The 26456-nt window shown below is 41.7% G+C and overlaps 1 protein-coding gene across 2 annotated transcripts; it reads left to right on the top strand.

Annotated features, from left to right (window-relative positions):
• The first annotated feature begins 1841 nt into the window (after positions 1–1841).
• ldhba (lactate dehydrogenase Ba) lies at positions 1842–25927 on the top strand. Of its 2 annotated transcripts, none has more exons than XM_041977588.1 (8): positions 1842–2106; positions 17612–17745; positions 17819–17936; positions 18028–18201; positions 18288–18461; positions 18875–18992; positions 24083–24206; positions 25406–25927. In XM_041977588.1, exons 2-8 carry the CDS (start codon positions 17617–17619, stop codon positions 25571–25573), a joined length of 1005 nt encoding a protein of 334 aa, XP_041833522.1. In that variant the 5' UTR covers positions 1842–2106; positions 17612–17616; the 3' UTR covers positions 25574–25927. The 2 variants fall into 2 exon arrangements, with proteins under 2 accessions (XP_041833522.1, XP_041833521.1); XM_041977587.1 differs by having other exon boundaries at positions 1845–2106; positions 17609–17745.
• Positions 25928–26456: the final 529 nt, after the last annotated feature.

The following is a 26456-nucleotide window of genomic DNA, read 5'->3' as shown; positions in this document are numbered from 1 at the left end:
AGGACAGCTGATGAGTTTAAAATAGATGTCAGATAAAGTTAGAGCTCAGTCGCGTCCTGGAGTCACGTCAGGTCACCTCTGTTATCTAACCCTCGGTAACTCTTCCTAAACAATGAGCGCTGTTGTTCTCAAGCTGCCTCTAATTGGACGGATGCAGGATCAGCTGACTAACCTTTGAGTGTGTCAGTAAACAGCAGTCCACATTTCTCCTGTATTTACAGTAATAAATGATGCACAGCAGCTCTGCTCACTGAGGAAACTCGTTACAATCAAGCATACAAAAGCTGATTTTCGTATTTTTTGCATTTGATGCAATTAACATGGGGTTAGCTGCTACAGTTAGCATGAGGTTAGTAGAGTTTATCCTGGAAATGCGGTCAGAGACACCTACCAACACCTGGATAGCTCACCACTATTTTCCATCAAACGGTCTGTGGTAGACATATTAACACCCTGATGGAGCAGCTTTAGCCTTCATCAGATGTCTGTATGTGTGCATTAAAATGTTGGACGGTGTTGGTCAGCTGATTCCTCCAGGACATACAGGAGGTGGTCACTATCAGCCGGTTCACAAATAACTCCTTATACTGGAGTGAGGGTTTGAGTCATTTTAATAGAACTGATTAAGTTAAAATTAATTTTGCTGTTGAATTGAATTTGCTTTTTTCTTCTGTTTAATTTAGTGTCATTTTTAATATTTAATTTAATTTGCTGTAATTTTTGTATGGTTGCACATATGGGTCACAGTTTGTTTTTTGTGCCCTGTTCTCATAATCTCTCCATCTCAGAGGTGGTGGTGAAGCTGCAGCTCTTGCAGGAAACGTTCTTGTCCTTCAAATGAATTAATCAGTTTTACTCTGTAGATTTTACTCTGGCTTCACATTAAAGCCGCTGTTTTAGATCCAGTAAACACACATCTATTTAGAAACTGAGAAGGTGGACAGACAGGATGGGATAAAATGTGAAACACGAGGCCACAGAAAGATCATTGGATGGATCATTAGCTTTGTTTACCCACCAGACCAGGTAGCAACAGTCCTGCAGCTCCGCCGACTTACATGATACCTGAGAGTTACCTGTGCAGGTTAAACACAGAAAAGCTGCTGGTCTATTTACTTACTATTTAGTCACAGGTGACTGCTTTGTTTCCTCTAAAATCCGAGGTGGCAGCTTCAAGGACAGATCAGCCTGTCTGATGATGACACCAGCAGGGTTCTGGTGAAAGGTGGGTCATGCGACCTGGTCCTGCCCTGATGTGAAGATCCAGAGGTGACAGTCACATGACTAAACAGTGTGAGATAATAAGAGAAAAGATGCCTAGTAGGTCACACTGCCAAAAATCCATGAAGGTGGAGCAATCAGGAAGAAAACTGCTTCTGTGAGCTGGAAACCTGCTGGTCTGCCAGAGTCCAAAAGGGGACTACAGGTAAACCTGCTGGTCTGCCAGAGTCCGAAAGGGGACTACAGGTAAACCTGCTGGTCTGCCAGAGTCCGAAAGGGGACTACAGTTTAACCTGCTGGAACTCTGAATATTGTTTTATCATGAGGTGGTCTGGTCCTGAACTGTGCCAGTAGACAGGAACATCTAATGGAATCAGGAAGAAGCTCTCTGGAGAGCTGAACTCTGGATTAACTTTCAGCGGAGCTCAGTTAATCACACTTTGCTCCATCTCCCTCCAGATGTAGCAGACACGTTTCTTAACCAGCTGCTTCCTGGTCACCAGCATGAAGATTATCCTGGTTTCCTGCTTTAGTAAAAGTACTCGGCTCACCTTCACTAAAAACAGTTTTACCTCCAACCACCAGCCTTACTAGTTGTGCGCGCATGTTGTTCAGGACGACTGGGACCTTTGCCTCCCTCTGATAAGTGCAGTTTTTATCTTATCTTGCCCCAAATAAGAAGCAATCAGTCGATCTGAATAACCGAAGCCTGACATCCAGCTCGACCCTCCTCCCCACGTACGGCCCATCCTCCTCCTCCTCCTTTTCCTCCTCGCTGGCCGTTCAGCTTCTTATTAGTCTCACGCCTTATCAGCTGCCTGCCAAACACCGAACCATCTCCTGGACCGGGACCAGATAATCTCTATCAACCTCTTCTCTCCATCTGTGAGTCTCTGTTTTGCATTATTTATTGTTTTCTGTATTTCCGCGTCTCTGCGGGCCGCCCAGCACCGCGTGCAGCTCTCGTTAGCAGCTATGGATGCGCGAGCTGTTGACGGTGTTAGCTAGGTCAAGCTGAATGTCACGGAGCGGTTCGGAGCATCTTCACGGCCACAGAACCGATTAAAGCCATTAAAATAAAATTAATTGAGTCTGAAAATACATTGAGTCACTTTGTTTTTTCTCCAGCTGTGCGATGAGATTTCTCTCTTATTTAACACCGTTTCTTCAGCGTATTTCCGCACTGCGCGCGACTCTGATGGGTTTCTGTTCAAATGACGCGAATAAGACGGGAACAACTAAAGAACTAGAGCGGTTCTGGTTCGGTGTCGGGTTACTGACGGGCCGGTGTTGGATGTGGACGTTTTTAGGCCTCCATGTTGAGAGAGAGGCCCAGCTGGTCTACAAACCAAAACCAGCCTGGCTGGAGGCTGGAAACCTGGCATACTGGATTGGGTTGGGTTAGGATAGTTTAGGTTAGGATGGTTTAGGTTGGTTAGGATAGTTTGGGTTGGTTTAGGTTGGTTAGGATAGTTTGGGTTGGTTAGGAGGGTTTGAGTTCGTTAGGATGGTTTGGGTTGGTTATTGCTGGTTATGTTGGAGCAAGCCGGGCTGGCTGGGTCTCCAGCAGAGGACACAGCAGACACCACCTGACTGCCTCAGTTCAGCCGACCTTGATGTGACTGACATGTTCACATGTCTGCAGGCTGCAGGCTAAATATTACACAACATACCCTCAGGCTTTGTTTGTCATGGCTGCCGACAGTAAAGGTCGGGATTGTCCAAACTGAGGCTCCGGACCCTCAGGGGCCCCTCTTGGATCTCCTCCTGGTTGGTCTTTATTAGCACTCAGACAGCTGTGCTGCTTCATGGGACAGAGGAAGGTCATGGAGGAGCTTTGTCAGCATTATGTGACAATAAATACCTGGACCTGAATCAAAGTCTAATTATTGATTATAACATCAGTTGCTGTGAGAGGGCTGAGATTGTTTCTGTCAACACAAACTCAGGTGATGAAGGACCAACAGAGGACCCATCTGATGGAAATTTAGGATAAAATTAGATTTTTATTCTGTATTTTAACTTTTCAGGGGCAGAAACTACAGATGTGTACTAAATTTTTTTTATCAAGATTATTTCATAGATGATAAAAACAGAAAAATCTGTGAATAAATTGGTGAAAAAATGTTCTGTCTTAATGAGAATTTTGAAATAATCTCCCACTGTGCTTGTTACTGTAAGGAAATCTGGAATACAATGAATATTTTTTGAATGAATTTCAGATGCTTTTGCAGTAAAAAATAAAACAACTTTTACTGCAACTTTTTAGAAAAACTGCAGTAAACCCAGTGTTTTATGTGGCAACATGTGGGACAGTGTGAGGGATCAAAACATTTGCCCGTCTTTTTCTTGTAGTAGTTATAATTTATTTAGTTGCCAACAAACTTTTGCTCCCCTCTTTAGCCCAGTAGTTCACAGTAATGCGCAAGTTAGCTGCTGGTTTGCCGACTCAAATTCAATACGAGAAAAGGAGACGAACACCAACGAAGAAGACGACAGCCAATGTGTGTGTGAGTGGGGACCAACGACCTCTGTGATTGGCTAATGTGTGGGAAGAGGGGGTCTTGGGGGAATGTCCTAATTCAGGGTCTGCACACTTCAAAGTGCGGATTCGTCGGCCACATACGTCATCGCAGTGCGCGAAGTACTGTCCCAATTCACAGAATTTGAAGGACCCTCCGAATCCACACTGTAGGTGTGTCCCAATTCAGGGTCTGCACCATGGATGTATTATAAGAACTGGATAACGGACTGAAAATGGCGGCCCATTCATTTCTATGGAAGTTGCTCACCCAGCGCATACGCCGAAAAAGTTCTCAGGCTTCCGGGTTACTTCCGCATATTGGGCCCATAGAGCATGCGCAGTAGTGTCACCTCCCATCATGCTTCACGTCACTGTGAACGAGCAATGCGCAGCCCAGTGACCTGATCCAGCGACGCGCGGTCACGACATTAATGTGCAGTATGAGAGCTGTACAAACTCAGATGATGATTTTCTACGGCACACGATCGGACCTCGATGTAAAGTAATGATATAATATACGTGGAAAAAGTTGTGTAGTAATTGTTAAAATGATGGTTTGTTTTAATCTGATGAATTTCTATATGGGATTCGTAATAGCCCAATATAAGTCAGTCTATATTGTATATTTGTATAATCCCGTGTCAAATTTTCACGATGACTTACAATTCCTACCTTTATTCATGAATAATTTCAGGCACGTCTTTTGTAATAAATGTTAGAAGTCCTTGTTAATGCATTATTTCATTGTGCTACCCATGCATATTCTCTTTATTTTTCTGCTATTCCCTGGATGACACCAAGATTATCAATTGCGTCTCTTAAAATGTTCAATTCTTGTGTTTTGCCGGATTCCACTTTGTTAAATGCTGCAGTTTTTTAATTGACAAAGAAAAAAAAACTTTGTTTAAACTGAGGACTATGTTAAGGAAAACTAGGCCACTTGGGTTATCACCATTCTATATTTATTATGTAGTTATGTATTTTATGTATCGTGATTTCCGTTAGGGATTGAAAATGGTTTTGTAGGCTATTTTACCTAACTTGGCGACATTGTGTCGCTGTCATGAAATGGCTCAACACTCCCAAAATATTTAACTGTATATGTATAACAAAATATCACTGACAGCGATGCGTCAAGACTGTTATTCATATTTTATTTGAACTAACGAAAATAGAATAGCAGCTCATAAGACAAAATATTTTAATTAAAAAAAATTCTATTGCCCTCTGGGTGAACAGTGTGATTAAACTACTTAACAAAAAGTGAACTAATGTGAACCAAAATATAAGAAATTAACAAATAAAAAAAAAAGCCACCCTCACTTTCCCCGATCTATTCATGGGCTGAATCTCTCTTTACATAAAATAAACCAGTAAAACGCACTATCAGGTGGTTTAAACAGGTGGTCGTAACTACAACCTAGAGCTAATTAGGATTTAGGTCACAATACGTTTAAAAACAGGAACTATCATGCATGTAATATCAAACATTAAGAATACAAATGTATTAAGTTACTCGATATCAGAAAAAAGAAACTTAACTTTAACTTAACTTTTACGAACAGCTTTCCCATCATATTGAAGTCAACAGCCGTCCTCCTCGCTCCCGACACAGCATGACCGCGCTTCGGCAGTGCATGTGCACAGCCGTGACGTCACCGGAGAAATAGAGACTTTTCTGTGGCTTTTATGGCCTTTTGAAAAATAATTGACGGATTAAATGTCCATGAATTAAAAATATTGAATAGAAAGATTAGTAATTAGCTGTGTTTAAAGCTGAAGACGTCCTGTCAACAGTTTTACAGCCGTGTCTTTTACCATTGTGGCCTATGGGAAAAATGCTTTTTGGGCCCCATGGGATTTTTTGTTGCAGTACCACGAGTGGCCACTGGGAAAAATCGGCGTGCCGCCATTGTTCAGTCCGTTATCCAGTTCTTATAATACATCCATGGTCTGCACACTTCGAAGTGCGGATTCGTCGGCCACATACGTCATCGCGGTGCGCGAAGTACTGTCCCAATTCACAGAATTTGAAGGACCCTCCGAATCCACCCTTCGAATCCGCACTTCGTTTGGCCTCAAACGAAGGATGCTTGTGATGCATCCTTCGCGGCCTCTTTTCTCCCACAATTCGTTGCGCACAGGACGGTGGCGAATCAGCAACCTCACAAGAGTCTTAAGTTTAAATAAAGTTATATTTTAAAAAAAAGTTCGTTTTTTTAACTACACTTTAGTATAAACGTTACAAAACCAAGTACATTTAAAGCATGTTTGTTAAATGGTGACATTAAAATTCGGTAATATTTGATATTCAGATACTTTTAAGGGGTTAATTAAGTGTGTACCAGCTGGAAAACAACAGAGCCTCAAACCGTTTTTTTTTTTTTTTTTTTTTAACTGTCGGTGTTGCCGCTCCGTGTTCAGCGTCTACTGACGTTTCCTACGAGTAATTTCTGAGGTTTAAGTGATTAAACGTCCTGTGTTGTTGCTATGGGAAATTCTTGTAGACTAGGTAGGCTGTCCCATTTCACGAACGTTAAGCAGACTTCGAAGTGTGTAGACTACGGAGGACACTCTGTAGCCTACGTAGTCTGCGCACTTCGAAGTGTGCAGACCCTGAATTGGGACACAGCTTTTGTTTGGCCTCAAACGAAGGCTGCTGGTGATGCATCCTTCACGGCCTCTTTTCTCCCACAATTCATTGCGCACAGGACGGTGGCGAATCGGCAACCTCAGAAGAGTCGTATTAAGTTTAAATAAAGTTTTATTTAAAAAAAAAAGTACGTTTTTTAACTACACTTTAGTATAAACGTTACAAAACCAAGTACATTTAAAGCATGTTTGTTAAATGGTGACATTAAAATTCGGTAATATATGATATTCAGTTACTTTTAAGGGATTAATGAAGTGTGTACCGGCTGGAAAACAACAGAGCCTCAAACCGTTTTTTTTTTTTTTTTACTGTCGATGTTGCCGCACCGTGTTCAGCGTCTACTGGCGTTTCCCACGAGTAATTTCTGAGGTTTAAGTGATTCAACGTCCTGTGTTGTTGCTATGGGAAATTCTTCTAGACTAGGTACGCTGTCCCATTTCACGAACGTTAAGCAGACTTCGAAGTGTGTAGACTACGGAGGACACTCTGTAGCCTACGTAGTCTGCGCACTTCGAAGTGTGCAGACCCTGAATTGGGACACAGCTTGCCAACTTAGCAAATTTGTCTCTATATTTAGCAAGTTTTCAGACCCCTCTAGCGATTTTAAAAAAGCAACTAACGACAAATCAAGCGACTTTTTCTGGTATTATTGGAGATTTTTGGAGACTGACGTGAATGAACATAGTTTACGCTTGCCAATGAGGAGCGGTGCTGTGCAGACCCCTCTCATACGAAGCTTGATCTTCTCGCAGCAGCTGTATTCAGAGCAGACGACGTTCACCTCTGTTTCATGACCAGGCTGAAAATGAAACGTACAAAGCTGCTGCTGGAGGATCCTGCGCTGGCTTATGGTCAAATAGTAATGTCTATTAATGAAGAGTTTGGACAAAAATGTTTAAAAGTTGTGTTGTGAAACGTGAAAGATTCCTAATTTAAAAAAACAAACAAAATACACTTAAAAAAACTGAACTAAAAATAAAGAAAATATTGACAGAATTATTTTATTTATTTATTCTTCTGTTCTAAACATTTTTAAATTTTTTTTTTTTTTTATCAATTTTTGTCTTTCCCACTACATCCCTCTTTATGGCAGCATCCATTATATGTTGATTATTCTGATTAGCAACTTTTAGCACAGCCAACAGCTACTTTTCTTACTGAGGAGTGGGAACAGTAGCTGGAGAGGAGCATCCGTCCCTGAAGCTGTTTATTGGCAGGAACTACATGGACCAGTCATACCATGCCCTGTGGGGGATGATGGGGAAAAAGTTGCTGTTCTGCTTCGACTACAAAGTGAAAATTAAATCTGATCTGATTTGATTTGACAAGTTTTATGTCTACTTGTTTTGTATTAGTGCGACCAGTAAGATGTTTTTTAACTGCTGCACAAAAAATGTGAATTGTAAACATTGTACTTTCTGAATTTATTGTTCAAGTATTTATCACAATACAGTAAAAATGAGAGGAAATGTGAATATTTGCTATGCAAGGTGGTTTCAGTGTGCGCCCCTAAATTTTCTGCTTGCGCTTCTAAAAATTTAAGTTAGGGGGCGCTGTGCTCCTTGTAAAAAAAAGTTAGTCTGGAGCCCTGGCTGTAGCAGAACTAAAGGGATGGATCACGGCCGAAATACCTGTAAGATCTATCCGAGGGGAACGCTCCATCAGCGGTTTTCAGGAATGAATAAATGTATTCTGATGATGTTTGAACATGTTTGCTGTTCTACTCATGGTTAACGGATATGGTTGCATCCTTTCAAATGGAGCCTTTCTGCCTCCGTCCCCATGGTGGGACGTGTCCATCCTGTTCATGCATCATGTTGTTATTGATCAGAATTTCTGCATCTGTGCTGCTTCCTGCACAGTTTTGCTTTTGATGCAGCTATGAGTCCAGAATAGCACACAATATAGAATAAAAAGCATACTGATTAAAAAAAAAAAAAAGATTGATGTCCCGATGTGATAATATTGGAAATAGGTGTGATATCAGCCAAAAAGCCAGTATAAGATCACATCGATCTGTATCTAAAATCTGCTCCAGCTGTTCCATCCAGCAGCGCTAGATCCAGCATGCAGAGCCCACATCATCACAGCACCGCGTGCTAGCCTGCTAGCGGGGTAACAAAGTAGCGAGAGCGATGTCGGTCGCGTGGCCGTATTTTTTGTTAAAGTCTGAAAAGACATTGCAGCTGAGTGCAGCACTTGTCATGAGCAGGTTTCCCGTGGTGGAATAGAACCGGAAAGTTTAATACGACCAATCTCATCACGCATTTCAAGCAGTATCACAGCAACTAGCGCAAGGCTTCCATACTTCACGCTCTTCATCATCTTCAAAAAGAATCCCCCACATCATGGAGGAGGAGGAAGGGCAGTCTTTCTTTTAGTAAGCCACTTTTCTGCTTGTTACTAGACTGAGGAGTTTATTCTGTTTACACTGTTTTTGTGAAGACGAAGAGCAGTGACCACCTTGTTTTAGGCAGCTGGGGAAATTGAAGCTGTAGACAAAATTGTTTTTATTTATTTATTTTTGGTTTAAATGTCCCCACCCTCAGGTGTTTCTACCACATACTGACAGTAAGAAACAAAGTAACCTTGAATTGTTATTTTGCACTTTAAAAATCTAACCTTATTCAGTCAGTTGTTTCTCATGCCTGCTGTCCTGAGTGATTTCACTTGATCAAACCTTTTCTCACTGAAGAATAGGTAAATGTATGTTTAAAACTGATATCGGATTGATATCGGTATCGTACCAGAAGTGAAAATGCTGTATCGAGACACTCCTGTTATTAAATAATTTTAAAAATATACTTTAAGTGGAGCCTTGGCTATTTTATGCTTAATGACCTACTTTTAAAGAACATAAACATCAAATTTATACTCAACTCTTCATTCAACCACCTTCCTAACCATGAGTTTTTAAAAAGAAAATCAGCTTAAAAGACTACGTCAGTAAAAACTAACAAAGAACAGACCAGAACATCTGATAAATTTTTAAATAACATTTTAAAGAAAATGAAAAATAAAAGCTTCTTTAGGTGGGAAATTTCTACCAGGTGCGTGTGCGCTGCATTTTTTTTTTCCCCAATATGTTTATTGGCTTTTTTGTTTTATACACACATTCAATAACAGTAAACAATAAATACAAACAAACAAACAAACGACGGCCCAAACAAACAATCTATCATTTCAAGACATCAAGATACAAATGCCCTTTTAACAATTGCTGAAATTTCCAGTCCCATATGAGACAGGAAAAGTTTCCAGGTTTTTTCAAAGACCACATCCTTGTGATGTAGTCGACAAGTTAAACCATCAAGGGAAACATAGCTGAGAATAGTCCTATACCACTGTGTCACAGTGGGAATCCGGTCTGAAGTCCAGTTAACCAGTAAACATTTTCTGGCACAAAAAGTGAGCATTTGATACAGTTTCTTATGGTATTTGTTGGTGATAACCGAATCAGTCAGTCCAAGCAACAGGAACAGAGGGTTACAGTTTAAGTTAGCAGAGAATATCTTGTCCATTTCCTGTCCGACAACCTGCCAGAACTTTTTCACTCCAGGACAAGACCAGAAGCAGTGCGTGAGGGTACCTATCTCAGCCTTACACTTCAGACACAATGGCGAGGAATCAGGCTTAAATTTATGGCGCAGATAAGGCGAGATGTGGGCCCTATGGAGGATCATGAGCTGAGTTGCTTTAACTCTATTACAAACACACAGTGTTTTAGCATTCTTCCAAATGTCATTCCAATCATTGTCAGTGATGACACAGTTGAGTTCCTTCTCCCACAGCGCCTTCAGCTGCAGAGTATTGACAACAGAGTACCCCTGCGTAATGTTATAGAATGTTCTAATAGAACTATTTGATTTAGTTAAGAAAATTTGTCTCTCTGCGTCCGACATGCCCTGGAGTATCAAATTAGCATTGTCTCTCCGAGCGAAGTCCCTCACCTGTAGATACTGATAGAAATCATTCTTCGGAATGTCATATTTCTCAGCTAACTGGTTAAATGACATAAATGTAGTTCCCTTAAAAAAGTCCTGTAGTATAACCAAACCTTTGTGTGCCCAGTTTTGAAATCTCTTATCTTTCATACCTGGTATAAACTCAGGGTTATTCCATATCGGCGTGAGCACCGAGGTCATATTTGGCCGCCCCTCAAGTTTTCTTAACATGCGCCAAGCTGTAGCTGTAGCAAGGGAAATTGGGTTAGCGCAAGCAAGCTTTAACGATTTATTCTTTTGAAGAAACAATAAGGTTGCTAATGGGCATTCAGACATGGAGCTTTCTATATCCATCCATAGTGATGTAGGTTTGTTAAGTACCCAATCTGCTATGACACGTAAATGCGTGCTAAGTTGGTAGTTTTTGATATCTGGAAGATCTAAACCTCCATCAGATGAGGGGCGGCATAGTACAGCTATTTTAAGGCGTGCCTTCCTTTTAGACCATATGAATGAACTAAACCAACTGTTTAACTGCTTTATTACTTTGTGAGACAACATAACCAGAACCATCTGCAATGGATAAAGAAGCCTAGGAAGAACATTCATTTTTAATAATGCAATTCGGCCCATCCAAGTAACAGGGAGAGTGTTCCATCTTTCTAAGTCCAGACGAATGCGGTCAAACAAAGGGGAAAATTTATTTTATACATTTGTTCAAATCTAGGTGTCACCTTTATCCCTAAGTAAGTGAAGCCCTCCGGAGACCAGTTGAATGGAAAGGGTCTTATAGGAGCTTGTTTCGGGTCTAAGAGGCCCAGAGGCATAGCCTCAGACTTGGTAAAATTTATCTTATAGCCCGAAAAACTACTGAAAGCATCAATTGTTTCAATGAGACAAGGAATAGAGATCTCCGGGTCAGTCATAACAATCAAGACGTCATCAGCATAAAGTGTAATTTTGTGCTCCTTATCTGCAATTCTAAAACCACTAATGTTTTTGTTCTCCCTAATAGCCTCAGCTAAAAGCTCAATCGCAAGAGCAAAGAGCAGTGGTGAGAGGGGGCAGCCCTGCCTCGTTCCTCTAAAAATGGCAAAATAAGGAGAGCGTAAACCATTTGTGAGCACTGCTGACAGGGGATTTCTATAAAGGATTTTGATCCAGTTTATAAAGGTAGCACCTAATCCAAATTTATTCAATGTACAAAACAGATACGACCACTCTATCCGGTCGAAGGCCTTCTCAGCACTAGGCCACTTTTAGAGTGATGCTGGAAATATTGAATAGTATTCAGTAACCGGCGCATGTTATTGTAAGAGTTTCGGCCTTTTATGAACCCAGTTTGATCTTCTTTTATTAGTGTGGGCAGTAATTTCTCTAACCGAAATGCTAACACCTTGGATAGAATTTTTTGGTCTACATTTAATAACGAGATGGGTCTATAAGACGCACAGTCATCAGGGTTCTTACCTTTTTTCAATATCAAGGAAATATTTGCTTCTCTCAAGGATTGTGGTAAAGTATTTTTAACCAGAGAGTCATTAAACATGTTCAACAAAGGATCAACTAATATATCATGGAATTCTTTATAAAATTCCACGCTGAGTCCATCTGGGCCAGGAGATTTGCCAGACTGCAATCCTTTAATTGCATCGAGTACCTCTCTTTTAGATACAGGAGCTTCGAGAGTTGCTTTCTGTTCTTCCGTCAGATAAGGAAGGTTCAGTGAGGAAAAGAAGTCCTCCATTTTCTTTAATGAGTCAGGCTGTTGTTCAGATTTATATAGATTTTCATAAAAGCTTTTAAAAGTACTGTTAATTTTTAAGGTATCAAAAGATAACTTTCCTTGGTTATCCACAATTGAGCAAATAGTTTGAGAATCAGCCTTTTTCTTAGTTAAATAGGCTAAGTATCGCCCTGCTTTGTTGCCACTTTCATACAGTTTTTGTTTTGCAAATCTGATCTGGCTTGCTGCCTCCATTGTCAGAAGGGTATCCAAGGCACTACGAAGTGCAGACACCTCCTTGAGTTTTTGTGAGGATGGCCGTTCTCCACATTCCCTTTCAGCACGCCTTAATTTGGATTCAGTTATTTTAACTTGCTCAGACTGTCTTTGCTTTTTAGTAGAAGTATAGGATATGATAATACCTCGTGAGAAGGCTTTTGAAGTCTCCCACAGTAAAGACGAGTCACTAGTAGAAGATGAATTCGTGGAGAAGAAGAATTTAAATTCGTCTCTAAAATAGGAGGTAAACTTCTCATCTGTTAGTACGAGGGGGTTAAATTTCCAGTACCGGGTACGAGTTAGTGGGTGTGACAATTTATATTCTAAAAATACTGCAGCATGGTCAGAGATTATGATAGGGCCTATTGAACAGCCAATAACAGAACACAATAAAGATCTGGGAAGCAAAAAATAGTCTATCCTGGTGAATGACTGTGCAGCACTTGAAAAGAAAGTATATTCTCTATCAGCGGGGTGCTGGGCTCTCCACACATCCGTATAACCCGCGTCCTCACAGAATGCATTAACAAACTTGGCATGAAGAGAGTGCCACTGTCTCCCAGGTGGAGATTTATCAAGAGCAGGGCTGAGGTGACAATTGAGATCACCTCCTATGATAATGTGTTTACCGCCAAAATTAACAACTTCAGAGAACTCGGACGACAACAGATGTGCCGGAAGTCTGGGAGGATTGTAAATATTTAATATTGTAATTTCTTCACCGGAAATTATGCCCTTTATAATTACATAACAACCCGATGCATCCTTTCTACAGTCTAGAAATTTAAAATTAAGGTTCTTTTGTACCAAAATGGCAACTCCTCGGCTCCTAGACGTGAAAGATGAGAAATGAACTTGATTGAACCCTCCCTGCTGAAGTTTTGAATGTTCAGTGTCATTTAAATGGGTCTCCTGTAGTAATGCTATTTGTACCCCCTCCTTTTTTAGATAATTTAGGACTTTCCTTCGTTTCATAGGTGTATTCCCTTAACATTCCAAGTACACAGTTTAAGTCTTGACATAACCGTAGTTAAGAAATAAAGTAACAGGGCACCTGTTAAATGCTGAAAGCACAAACATTATGATAGTGAACATAGGGCCAAAAAGAACATATAAAAAACAGTTACAACAGAAATCGGTGCACTTAAGGTACACGCCATCAAACTTTAGCAAAGAGCGGAACACTGTCCTCCTCCTAAAGGAGATCGAGCGAGTGGGATTCCTGGCAGCAAAGAGAAGCATATCAGTCCGGGCTGCCGGGAGGCTGTGCTCATCTTTCCCCTACGCTGTCATTTACTGATTTTAGACTCCATTCGTATCGCATTTCGCATCAAACAACATACTCACAGACAGGTGACAGTCCAAGGTAAATTACGCCGTGCCGGGAAGTTACGACGTCACTCACTACCAGTCATCGCGTCCACATACTTCTCCGCCTCAGTCGGGTTGTCAAACACCCGGCTTGATCCACGATAAGTTATCTTTAGCTTAGCCGGATAGAGCAGCCTGTATTCCGCACCTAGGGCTTGGAGTCGCCTCTTCACTGGGTTATATCCTTTTCTCTTACGAACCAGCGCGGCAGAAAAGTCCTGGAAAAACATAACCGTGGAATCTCCGTGTTTTACGACCTGGTTCTTCCTTGCTAGGTCCCAAGAGGCATCCATCACGCGTTGTTTGTCTTGGTAGTTATGAAAACGCGCTATGACCGGTCTTGGCTTCTGCTTTGATGAGGGCTTTGGAGCGAGTGAGAGGTGGGCTCTCCAGTTTAATCCGACCGTTCTTCGCTTTGATCTGTAAGACCTCAGGTAGCCAGCGTTCGAAGAAGCGCGTTGGGTTAGTCCCTTCCACGTCCTCAGGTACTCCCAGTATCCTTATGTTCATCCTGCGGCTCCTATTCTCCATTTCATCCAGACGCTCGGTCAGAAAGTCCACCGTCTTTTCCAAAACCTTGACCTTAGTTTTGACCGGGTCCGATGCATCCTCCAGGGCCACAATCCTCTGCCTCGGTTAGCCTTTTTTCGTGGTTGTCAAGAGTGTCGCCGTGTTTTTTTAGCAGTTCTAATACCGGCTCTAGCTTCTCATCCATAACTTTAGTGACATTTGCGGTCACCTCATGCACCACTTCACGCAGTGCAACACGAAGGTTAGTATCTGTCTCTCCGTCTACGCCAACCAGTTGCTCTGCCACATCGGCAGCATTAGCTTCCTCTCCAACCATATTAGCTTGTTGCTCGTCGGCGGCGTCTGAAACAGGGTTTTTCCTCCGCGGCCGTGCTTCTTGTCTCAGAAAGTAGTTATTGATGCTCATCTTATGTATGTTAATCAATGAGCAAACGAAGTTGTCCTCATTAGTAGGGATATATGAAAATATCAGTGAATAGCTTTGCCAGCACTCCCAGACTCAACCTGCCCTCACGCCGCCATTTTGAAAAACCCCGTGCTCTGCATTTTGGCAGTGCCGCGGTTCTGTTCCGACCTCCATCGCGTCCAGCTCAGCGGTTCCGATAGGGCCAGACAGGAAATCAGACGGGAGCAGTGTAAAGCATCTGGTAAATTTCAAAATAAAAGCCCTGTGCAGATTTCTCTCCAGAATGAGATGCTCCACCTTTCATCATTACCCTTGTTCACGTGGCACATTAGAAGACTGGTGTGGGCTCTGCCTTGGAACATGATCCACCACAGAAGAAGAGGAGTCAGGGTAACAGCGATGTTTAATGTGTTTGCTGAAACAGGACGATGTTTCGTAGCGGTGTTGACTTTAATTGTTTCTACGATGTGGGCGATTCTGCATCAATGCAGTAACGGAACATAATGATTATAATAATGTAATATGTTCTTCGTGTGCAGCGTGTGTATGGCGTGATCAGCTGCAACAGCTCGGCAGATCCAAGGCTGAATCAGTTTTGAAACCTTGGAAAAACTGTAAAACTAAGCAAACATACAGAAAATGCATCAGTATCTCACTGGTAATACGTTCATTGTCTCTCAAGCTGTTCTGGTTTTGGTCCGGATGTCTTTGAACTGCTGTAGGTCCAGGGTCAGGGTCCTACCTTTTGATTCAAATACTCAGTGGATATAAAATATTTACACCACAGTGTGTCTCAGTGTTTCATTGTTGTATCATGGACGACGATATGTTTATCCTGGGAGTCGCCACTTCTGTGGTTTTGTGGATCCAGCTAGCGCTCGCGGGCACGCCATACCTTACACGCTCCCGGTGTGGATTGACCCGCCACAGAGGTCAGAACAAAACCACGGCACAGCCGGAACATGGCGCACACGCACCTGGTGGAAACTGGAGGTGATTCAGAGAACACCTGGTCCGATCCGAGATCTGTCGGTTTAAAGGTCGTTCCGCTCCGACTGGAACGATGTTGCTAGTTTTCAGTCAGCTGGCTCTAACTAAGAAGATGGGAAGGTTGGAAAAGGGTGGACCAAACATCGGGACAGAAAACTCAAAGCAACTTGATAGGTTTCATTTCATTTCTTAAACTTTTTCTAACAGAATCCAAGAGAGAAGATGATACTTTCGTCGTTTTGGCTTTATTCCAGCCATAGAGGAGCATTATTTTTCTTCTTTTCAGACACACACAGAACTTTCTGCTCACTGGTTGATCTTTGGCTGCTCCTGATTGGATGTTACCATCAATCTAAGCTCTCTAATTGGTGGAAAGTCTGACAGGAAGCGGCTTCATCATCATGTCCAGGTCTAAGTAGAGGTCTCCTAGCAACATAGTAGTGATAGTGATCTTTTTATGATGAAATGTGATAATGGTGATAAATAAATGGAAAACCTCCATATATCACCATTATTTATCTTCTTTCTTCCTCATTCTGATGCTCAGTTTGAACTTCAAGTCGTCTCCACCATGTGTCTGCATGATTACATGCTGCCGTGTGATTGGCTGGTTGGTTATATGTGTTAAGAAGCAGGTGGACCTGATTAAGTGTGAATGATACAGAGCATTCAGTCTGAATTAAAATATTTAAATGAACTCAGACATTGTTTTCCCTCCATGTTGCTGATATCTGTATCATTTTTATTACATTGTATTTTATCAGTGCTCAGGAACATCAGGTGTCTCCAAGGACGCCATATTATACTGTTGTGTGATGGAAGCACAGACTCTGAAGTCCTGTCATTGTCAAACGTGCAGAAACACATGAAACCATCATGATAACACCAACGCATGATGGCGGTCTGGGTTCTGTTGGTTCCGTTCAGGATGGAGCAGGAAGTGAGGGGGCCGACCCTCACAATCCTGATAAAATGTTGCTATTCAACATGAAGATTAGCTGCAGTCCGGAGGCATTTGTGCCGCCACCACGATGTCTCGCTTTGTGATGCCCCTCTGCTCAGCCGGTAAGTGTCTGTAGACGTATTCCCACCCTGGTGGGATGTTTTCCTGTTGCTGTGTGATGGTGTTAGGTTAAACGGATCAGATGAAGGAGGAGGAGCAGCGTTGTTTCTGATGGCTGGGCCTCTGTTTGGATGGAAGAAGAGTTTTAATGGAAATGGAAACGAAGAGCGTTTGTTTCAGAGAAGATATTTGTAACTCTGAGCTGACCCAGTAAAGTTTGAAATCCTCCGACTTATCGGCTGATTCTGATGAGACTCTGCGAACGATATGTTTCGTGTAAAGAGCTGTCATTTTCCAAGATATTCCTAGAGTTAGAGCAGCGTCCTTCAGCAGTTATCTGCTTCCTGGTTCACATTCCTGGTTTTGCTACTTTTCTAAAAGATTAGTTTAATTCCTGAACGGAACCTGGTTCTGCTGAAGACAGACGAGTTTAAAAGCTTTTCTCCTCTAAGCAACATCAAGACCAACATCTTTATTTGGTTTGGGGTTACACATGTCACCATGGCAACAGATGCCCCAGCCTTATTTAGAGACGACAGATGGCCGCTCTCCACTGTCTTGTGAGTTGCCGCTGGGTGTTGGAGCTGAACAGCAGAGAGAATATTTAGAGATTATTTCTGATTTAAATCTGTTTCCCACCGAAACATCTAGAACTTCACCTGAGTGAGACGTGACGAGATAACAAGCTACCGTGGGAGTTTTAGATGAAATGACTGTGTTCAGATGTAGAGCAGGGAAAGACGGGGGTCAGATGAAAACCTGTTGAACATCGTAATGGATCAGAACCTACCCAGACCCAGCCAATTTAGATGAGGGATTTTAACAGAAATGATCATTTCCAGGGGATTTGGGTTCTGGTACCGCTGAGCTGATCACAGGTGTTTTGGTTTCTGTCTTCAGCAGTGATCATGTCCTCAGTGCTCCAGAAGCTGATCAGCCCCCAGGCCGGCTCTGGCTCCGAGCCCCCCAGGAACAAGGTGACCGTGGTGGGAGTGGGTCAGGTGGGCATGGCCTGCGCCGTCAGCATCCTGCTGCGGGTAAGACTCTTCCACTCCACTTCCTCCTGATCCGGTCCAAGTTCTGTTGTCTCATTATGTCCTCGTCTCTCAGGACCTTTGTGACGAGCTGGCTCTGGTAGACGTGATGGAGGATCGTCTCAAAGGAGAGATGATGGACCTGCAGCACGGCAGCCTCTTCCTAAAGACCTCCAAGATCGTTGCCGATAAAGGTCCGAACCTGCACATGGACAGGGTTTGACAGGTCCAGAACTCTCTGAATGTCACTCAGCAGGAGTTTTTTCTGTCTCTGTCCTCCATCAGATTACGCCGTGACCGCCAACTCTCGCCTCGTCGTGGTGACGGCCGGCGTTCGCCAGCAGGAGGGAGAGAGCCGCCTCAACCTAGTGCAAAGGAATGTCAACGTCTTCAAGTCCATCATCCCTCAGATTGTCAAGTACAGTCCCAACTGTACTCTCATCGTGGTGTCCAACCCCGGTGAGGACAGGCCGCGTTCCCGGAATTCACACAGAACAATGGTGTTCCCGTCTCTAACTCGCTCCTCTTTGTTTATGTTGATGCAGTCGATGTTCTGACCTATGTCACCTGGAAGCTGAGCGGTCTGCCCAAACACCGTGTTATCGGCAGCGGTACCAACCTGGACTCGGCCCGCTTCCGCTACATGATGGCTGAACGCCTCGGCATCCACTCCAGCTCCTTCAATGGCTGGGTGCTGGGCGAGCATGGAGACACCAGCGGTGAGTCGGACACAGACATCTTCATCGCTGTGGTTCTGTAGGTCTTCATCTCTATTCCGTAGGTCTTCATCACTGAGGTTCTGTAGGTCTTCATCTCTGCTTTGTAGGTCTTCATCTCTATTCTGTAGGTCTTTATCGCTGAGGTTCTGTAAGTCTTCATCTCTATTTTGTAGGTCTTCATCTCTATTCTGTAGGTCTTCATCGCTGTGGCTCTGTAGGTCTTCATCGCTGAGGTTCTGTAGGTCTTCATCTCTATTCTGTAGGTCTTCATCGCTGAGGTTCTGTAGGTCTTCATCTCTATTCTGTAGGTCTTCATCGCTGTGGCTCTGTAGGTCTTCATCGCTGAGGTTCTGTAGTCTTATCTTATCATTCTGCTGTGTCCATTAAAACCAGTATATGTTGTGGTGTTCCAGTTCCGGTGTGGAGTGGCGCCAACGTTGCAGGAGTCAACCTCCAAAAGCTGAACCCAGACATCGGTACTGATGCTGATAAGGAGCAGTGGAAGGCAACACACAAGGCTGTGGTGGACAGGTGAGGATGAGGAAGATGCATCTGCAAAATGAAAGAGGAAGAGTCGGATCGATTGGTGGTTTTTAGGCATCTGTTTCCCCACAGAACCAGAACTCTTTTGTACCCAGACAGAGTTCTGAAACCTAACACCAGTAAACATGAAGGTGTCCTGCAGCAGCAACACAAACAGATGGATGTGATGGAGCCAGACAGAAACTTCCAGAAGTTTGGTTCAATCTGAGCTCTGCTTTCTGAGAGTTTATCAACACATGTAAATCGCTTCACATCCCTACACGTTCAGGTCGTGACAAAGTCCTGTCCCAAGAACCGCTATAAAAACATTACAGATGGATATTTTTTTATAGATCTTCAGTCCTGATCCAAACTACCAATATGTAATTATTCAAACGATTTTAACCCTTTAAACTCCATTTTTGTCCATTTTCTCCTTTTTTTCTAACTTTGTTTTGACTTTGTTGTGGTTAGTTGAATAAATTTTTGCACTACTTTTTATTCAAATTTTTTAAATAGTGTTTTTTTTCTCATCTTTTATACTCTGTTCATCACACATCAATATTTTTTTTGTCTTTTTTTCATAAATCACTTAAACAACTTTAGACCTGTTCAAAACTACCAAACATTCAATCTTTTTAAAGATTTTAACCCTTAGGTGTCCTGAGTTTTTGTTTCATTCTGATTTTTACCTTGAAAGGTGCTATATAAATAGACATTTACTTACTTTGAATGCCAGTTTGAATATTTGAATTACTCTCATATTCATTACAAAAAAGACACAAAACTAAATTATTTTCCATATAATAAATAGTAGATGGATGAGTCTTTGGTGGTGATTACACTCTTCAATATTTGAAATATGGGCAAATTATTTTAATGCATTTGTATTTTTATGTAGTGTCAGAAACGTCCTCTTGTGACCTTTGTGGCCAAAAATGTCCCACTGACTTACATTAAAACTAAATATTTTAATCTGTATTCCAGATCATTCATTCTTGTCAGCATTTCCTTTAGTAGGAAAGTAGTGATATTTGAGGTTTTTACCTGATTCCGCGAGATTTAACTGGTTTCCCATCGTAAGCTTATGCAGGGAATCCTGGAATTTTTGCTGAGTATATTATGAGACGTGGGACCACCAGCGGGTGCTGAGAAGTTCTTTTTGTGTGTATGTTTGAAATAATTTCCTCATCAACATTTTATTAATCAGAAATAATTTTACGCACATGCACAAAGTATATTTATAATATGTAATTAAATATGCATGTATGTCATTCAGATGATTTTAACTCTTTGAATGGCAGTTTGACATGTCAGTTTTTATGAAAAGAAAAATTATTTTCCATGTAATAGAATATGATTTGAATAATTACATATTTGCTCGTTTCGATTTGGACTGAAGTTTATTTAATGTTTGGAACCAAAAAGTGGAGAAAAATAATCTGTAATCTTTTTTATAACAGTTTTGGGAGATGATTGTTTGGTCTTCTAATGACCAGAAATCATATTAAATTTGTTTATGTTCTGTTGATCCTAAAGAAGAATTTACACTCAAATTCATAGGAAAACACAACCAAAATGGAGGCCAGAAATTGAAGGAAAAATGACCTGAAAGGAGAAAAAAGTTCCAGAATACCTACAAGGGTCCTAGTTTGACTAATCCCTGGAGCTGCTCTGATTGGTCAGCTGTAGTGGCCTGAACAGCACAGTCCACTGCTCTGCAACTCCTCCTCCTTCTCCTTCATATCTGGGTTAATGCTGATTTCCAGGTCCGAACATTTTAACATCAAATATGATTCATTTGCAACTCTCAACATCAATGAAGATATACGTGGATAAAGACGTTCACACGGATGCGGACGATAAATTGGATGAAGATGAAAACGGGGATGTGGACGATAAATTGGATGAAGACAAAAACACTAATGTGGACGATAAATTGGATGAAGATGAAAACGGGGATGCGGACGATAAATTGGATGAAGATGAAAACGGGGATGTGGACGATAAATTGGATGAAGATGAAAACGGGGATGTGATCGATAAATTGGATGAAGATGAAAACGATAAATTGGATGAAGATGAAAACGGGGATGTGGACGATAAATTGGATGAAGATGAAAACGGGGATGCGGACGATAAATTGGATGAAGATGAAAACGGGGATGTGGACGATAAATTGGATGAAGACAAAAACACTAATGTGGACGATAAATTGGATGAAGATGAAAACGGGGATGCGGACGATAAATTGGATGAAGATGAAAACGGGGATGTGGACGATAAATTGGATGAAGATGAAAACGGGGATGTGAACGATAAATTGGATGAAGATGAAAACGATAAATTGGATGAAGATGAAAACGGGGATGTGGACGATAAATTGGATGAAGATGAAAACGGGGATGCGGACGATAAATTGGATGAAGATGAAAACGGGGATGTGAACGATAAATTGGATGAAGATGAAAACGGGGATGCGGACGATAAATTGGATGAAGATGAAAACGATAAATTGGATGAAGATGAAAACGGGGATGTGGACGATAAATTGGATGAAGATGAAAACGGGGATGTGGACGATAAATTGGATGAAGATGAAAACGGGGATGCGGACGATAAATTGGATGAAGATGAAAACGGAGATGTGAACGATAAATTGGATGAAGATGAAAACGGGGATGCGGACGATAAATTGGATGAAGATGAAAACGATAAATTGGATGAAGATGAAAACGGGGATGTGGACGATCAATTGGATGAAGATGAAAACGGGGATGCGGACGATAAATTGGATGAAGATGAAAACGATAAATTGGATGAAGATGAAAACGGGGATGTGGACGATAAATTGGATGAAGATGAAAACGGGGATGCGGACGATAAATTGGATGAAGATGAAAACGGGGATGCGGAAGATAAATTGGATGAAGATGAAAACGATAAATTGGATGAAGATGAAAACGGGGATGCGGACGATAAATTGGATGAAGATGAAAACGGGGATGCGGACGATAAATTGGATGAAGATGAAAACGGGGATGCGGACGATAAATTGGATGAAGATGAAAACGGGGATGCGGACGATAAATTGGATGAAGATGAAAACGGGGATGCGGACGATAAATTGGATGAAGATGAAAACGGGGATGTGAACGATAAATTGGATGAAGATGAAAACGGGGATGCGGACGATAAATTGGATGAAGATGAAAACGATAAAGTGGATGAAGATGAAAACGGGGATGCGGACGATAAATTGGATGAAGATGAAAACGGGGATGCGGACGATAAATTGGATGAAGATGAAAACGGGGATGCGGACGATAAATTGGATGAAGATGAAAACGGGGATGCGGACGATAAATTGGATGAAGATGAAAACGATAAATTGGATGAAGATGAAAACGGGGATGTGGACGATAAATTGGATGAAGATGAAAACGGGGATGCGGACGATAAATTGGATGAAGATGAAAACGGGGATGCGGAAGATAAATTGGATGAAGATGAAAACGATAAATTGGATGAAGATGAAAACGGGGATGCGGACGATAAATTGGATGAAGATGAAAACGGGGATGCGGACGATAAATTGGATGAAGATGAAAACGGGGATGCGGACGATAAATTAGATGAATATGAAAACGGGGATGCGGACGATAAATTGGATGAAGATGAAAACGATAAATTGGATGAAGATGAAAACGGGGATGTGGACGATAAATTGGATGAAGATGAAAACGGGGATGTGGACGATAAATTGGATGAAGATGAAAACGGGGATGCGGACGATAAATTGGATGAAGATGAAAACGGAGATGTGAACGATAAATTGGATGAAGATGAAAACGGGGATGCGGACGATAAATTGGATGAAGATGAAAACGATAAATTGGATGAAGATGAAAACGGGGATGTGGACGATAAATTGGATGAAGATGAAAACGGGGATGTGGACGATAAATTGGATGAAGATGAAAACGGGGATGCGGACAATAAATTGGATGAAGATGAAAACGATAAATTGGATGAAGATGAAAACGGGGATGTGGACAATAAATTGGATGAAGATGAAAACGGGGATGCGGACGATAAATTGGATGAAGATGAAAACGGGGATGCGGACGATAAATTGGATGAAGATGAAAACGGGGATGCGGACGATAAATTGGATGAAGATGAAAACGGGGATGCGGACGATAAATTGGATGAAGATGAAAACGGGGATGCGGACGATAAATTGGATGAAGATGAAAACGGGGATGCGAACGATAAATTGGATGAAGATGAAAACAGGGATGCGGACGATAAATTGGATGAAGATGAAAACGATAAATTGGATGAAGATGAAAACGGGGATGTGGACGATAAATTGGATGAAGATGAAAACGGGGATGTGGACGATAAATTGGATGAAGATGAAAACGGGGATGCGGACGATAAATTGGATGAAGATGAAAACGATAAATTGGATGAAGATGAAAACGGGGATGTGGACGATAAATTGGATGAAGATGAAAACGGGGATGCGGACGATAAATTGGATGAAGATGAAAACGGGGATGCGGACGATAAATTGGATGAAGATGAAAACGATAAATTGGATGAAAATGAAAACGGGGATGCGGACGATAAATTGGATGAAGATGAAAACGGGGATGCGGACGATAAATTGGATGAAGATGATAACGGGGATGCGGACGATAAATTGGATGAAGATGAAAACGGGGATGCGGACGATAAATTGGATGAAGATGAAAACGGGGATGCGGACGATAAATTGGATGAAGATGAAAACGGGGATGCGGACGATAAATTGGATGAAGATGAAAACGGGGATGCGGACGATAAATTGGATGAAGATGAAAACGGGGATGCGGACGATAAATTGGATGAAGATGAAAACGGGGAACTGAGCTGGGAACACCTGAGAAGCCCGAGCATTTGAGTTTCCTCATGTCTAAACTGGATGTGGTTTTATGGAGACGTTCTTGTGATGAAGACATTTGTTCTGTCATCATGTCTTCTTCATTCAGAAATGGTCCATCTCTGGTTGCCATGGATACGTACTAATACAAAGTTCCTCTCTGTTCCAGCGCCTATGAGGTGATCAAGCTGAAGGGTTACACCAACTGGGCCATTGGCCTGAGTGTGGCTGACCTGACGGAGAGCATCGTGAAGAACATGAGCCGAGTCCACCCGGTGTCCACTATGGTGAAGGTCAGCACATTCGTCCACACACACCTGAGCTTCTCTTAAAAAAAAAAAAAAAAAATTTAATAGGGAGTTCAAAAGAAAAATTATTCCAGGGAAATGATTTGAGGAAAACCTGGAGCATGAATTCACCAGGAAGGTCTTACAGATCAGTTCCTTTTAAAACTCGTCCATATGATGAATTTTAGTTTAACCCTTAAATCTCCAAACCAGCTTTTACTACTTTAACTCTTCCTGTTTTTTTCTTCTAATATAAACCAGTCTGTAAAAGCTGGAGCTTTTAATCCCAGTATAAACCAGTCTGTAAGCAGCTGGAGCTTTTAATCCCAGTATAAACCAGTCTGTAAGCAGCTGGAGCTTTTAATCCCAGTATAAACCAGTCAGAAGAAGAAAGCAGAATTTTTTACTAACAGAACTTTGTAGAAATAACACACAGATCAACAGTGACCAAACCTTTTCTCATCTCATCGTTCTCTCAAGTCTTGGCTTCCAGGAGAAAAAATATTGTTATTGAAACGAACACACAACAGAAACTATTTCCATGTTTCCACTTTGTCCTCATTTCCAGTTATTCCTGCTACTATTTACCTGCTATCCTCACTAAACCAACTCCAGCTCAGCTGCTTTGTGGAGAGGCAGGTTCCTCACCTGTCATGATAACGAAAATAAATAAATAAATATTTATATTTTCCACTAGTCTTTCATAATAGTCATAATTAGAAAACAACCTACACTTAATAAAATTAAACTACAAGAAAATATTAACCAAAGAATTAGTTTTATTTTTATTATTTTTGCCTTTTTAAACATTTTTAGCTTGTCTTTTCTTTATATCAATACCACAACATTCCTCTCCACGGCAGCCTCTAATACAACTATATGTACCAGGCTGTTATGCACATTAGATGATGACATCAATTAGCGACTTCTAGTGAGAGCCAATAGCTACTTTTCTTACTGAAGAGTTGGTATCAGTGTGTGAGTGTAATTGAAAGAGGAATGCTGATGGCATATGAAGCATTACCAGTAGCTGCATGCTGGTGAGTGAGCAAAGTTATTATTAACAGCAAATAAAAGAGGAAATCTGACAAATGATCAGAAACGGCTAAAACCGTCTGTGATGAGCTTCACGTCCATCTGCAGAAACGGAGCTATAAAAGGTTAAAAGAAGTGACATTCCTTCATGTCTCCGATGTGTTTTCTAGGACATGTACGGCATCTCGGAGGAGGTCTTCCTGTCCCTGCCCTGCGTCCTGAACAGCAGCGGCGTCGGCAGCGTGGTCAACATGACCCTGACCGACGGAGAGGTGGCTCAGCTGAGGAAGAGCGCCGACACGCTGTGGGGCATCCAGAAGGACCTGAAGGACCTGTGAGCACCCCCCACGTCTCTGACACTCCTTTTCTAATGGCCCCTCAGACCGGATCGCTCTCATGTTAAAGGATGAGAGCAGGTTTTTCTCTGCATCCCACCATCTCCTGTAAAACGAATTTGTTGCTGTTAGTGTGTTTGTGTTAGCAGGTGTCGGGCGATCCATGATCGTGTTTTCTGTAGGTTTTGGAATCAAACACTCCTTTATTTAGCTTCCTGCAGGGAATCACTGGGAATGTTGTCCTCCATCTTGGTTTGGAATGGTGGCGGAGGAAGGGAGGAGGTGATGGAACATGTTCCTGTGTTCTCCTCTTCTGTCTGAACATCCATGTGTGACCCAATAAACCTGAAGCTCACAGACCGTGTTTGTGTCGTGTTGTGAAGAACGTTCCTCTACTGGAGCACGGTGGTGTGTTCAGGAGAAATGAAAACATCTACTAACAGACTTATTTTAAACATTATTTTACTTCTGCTTGAAAGTAAAACAAGTCATGAAACCAGACTCCAGCCTTTTTCCTCATCCAGGACAATCTTATCCACATTTACACACAAACACCCAAACTAACAGTATGCAGATGTTCACGTCATCATGTCCTTTTAGAAGAGATTATAAACGACCCGGAAATTCTGGAGAAAAAGAAGTTTCAACTATATTTTACCTCCGTTACACATTTTATCTTTAACACGTGTGTGTTAAAGATGATTTTATATGTGTATATGTGTGTGTGGGTATATATTTGTATATGTATGTATGTATGTGTGTGTGTATATATATATATATATATATATATATATATATATATGTATATATGTGTGTGTATATATATGTATATATGTATGTATGTATGTGTATATATATACTCTTCCAGTTTGGGGGTTACTGCCCC

Source organism: Melanotaenia boesemani, chromosome 23, assembly GCF_017639745.1.
Source record: "Melanotaenia boesemani isolate fMelBoe1 chromosome 23, fMelBoe1.pri, whole genome shotgun sequence".
In the NCBI taxonomy this organism is placed as follows: Eukaryota; Metazoa; Chordata; class Actinopteri; order Atheriniformes; family Melanotaeniidae; genus Melanotaenia; species Melanotaenia boesemani.
This window is presented reverse-complemented; position numbering and strand designations above follow the sequence as displayed.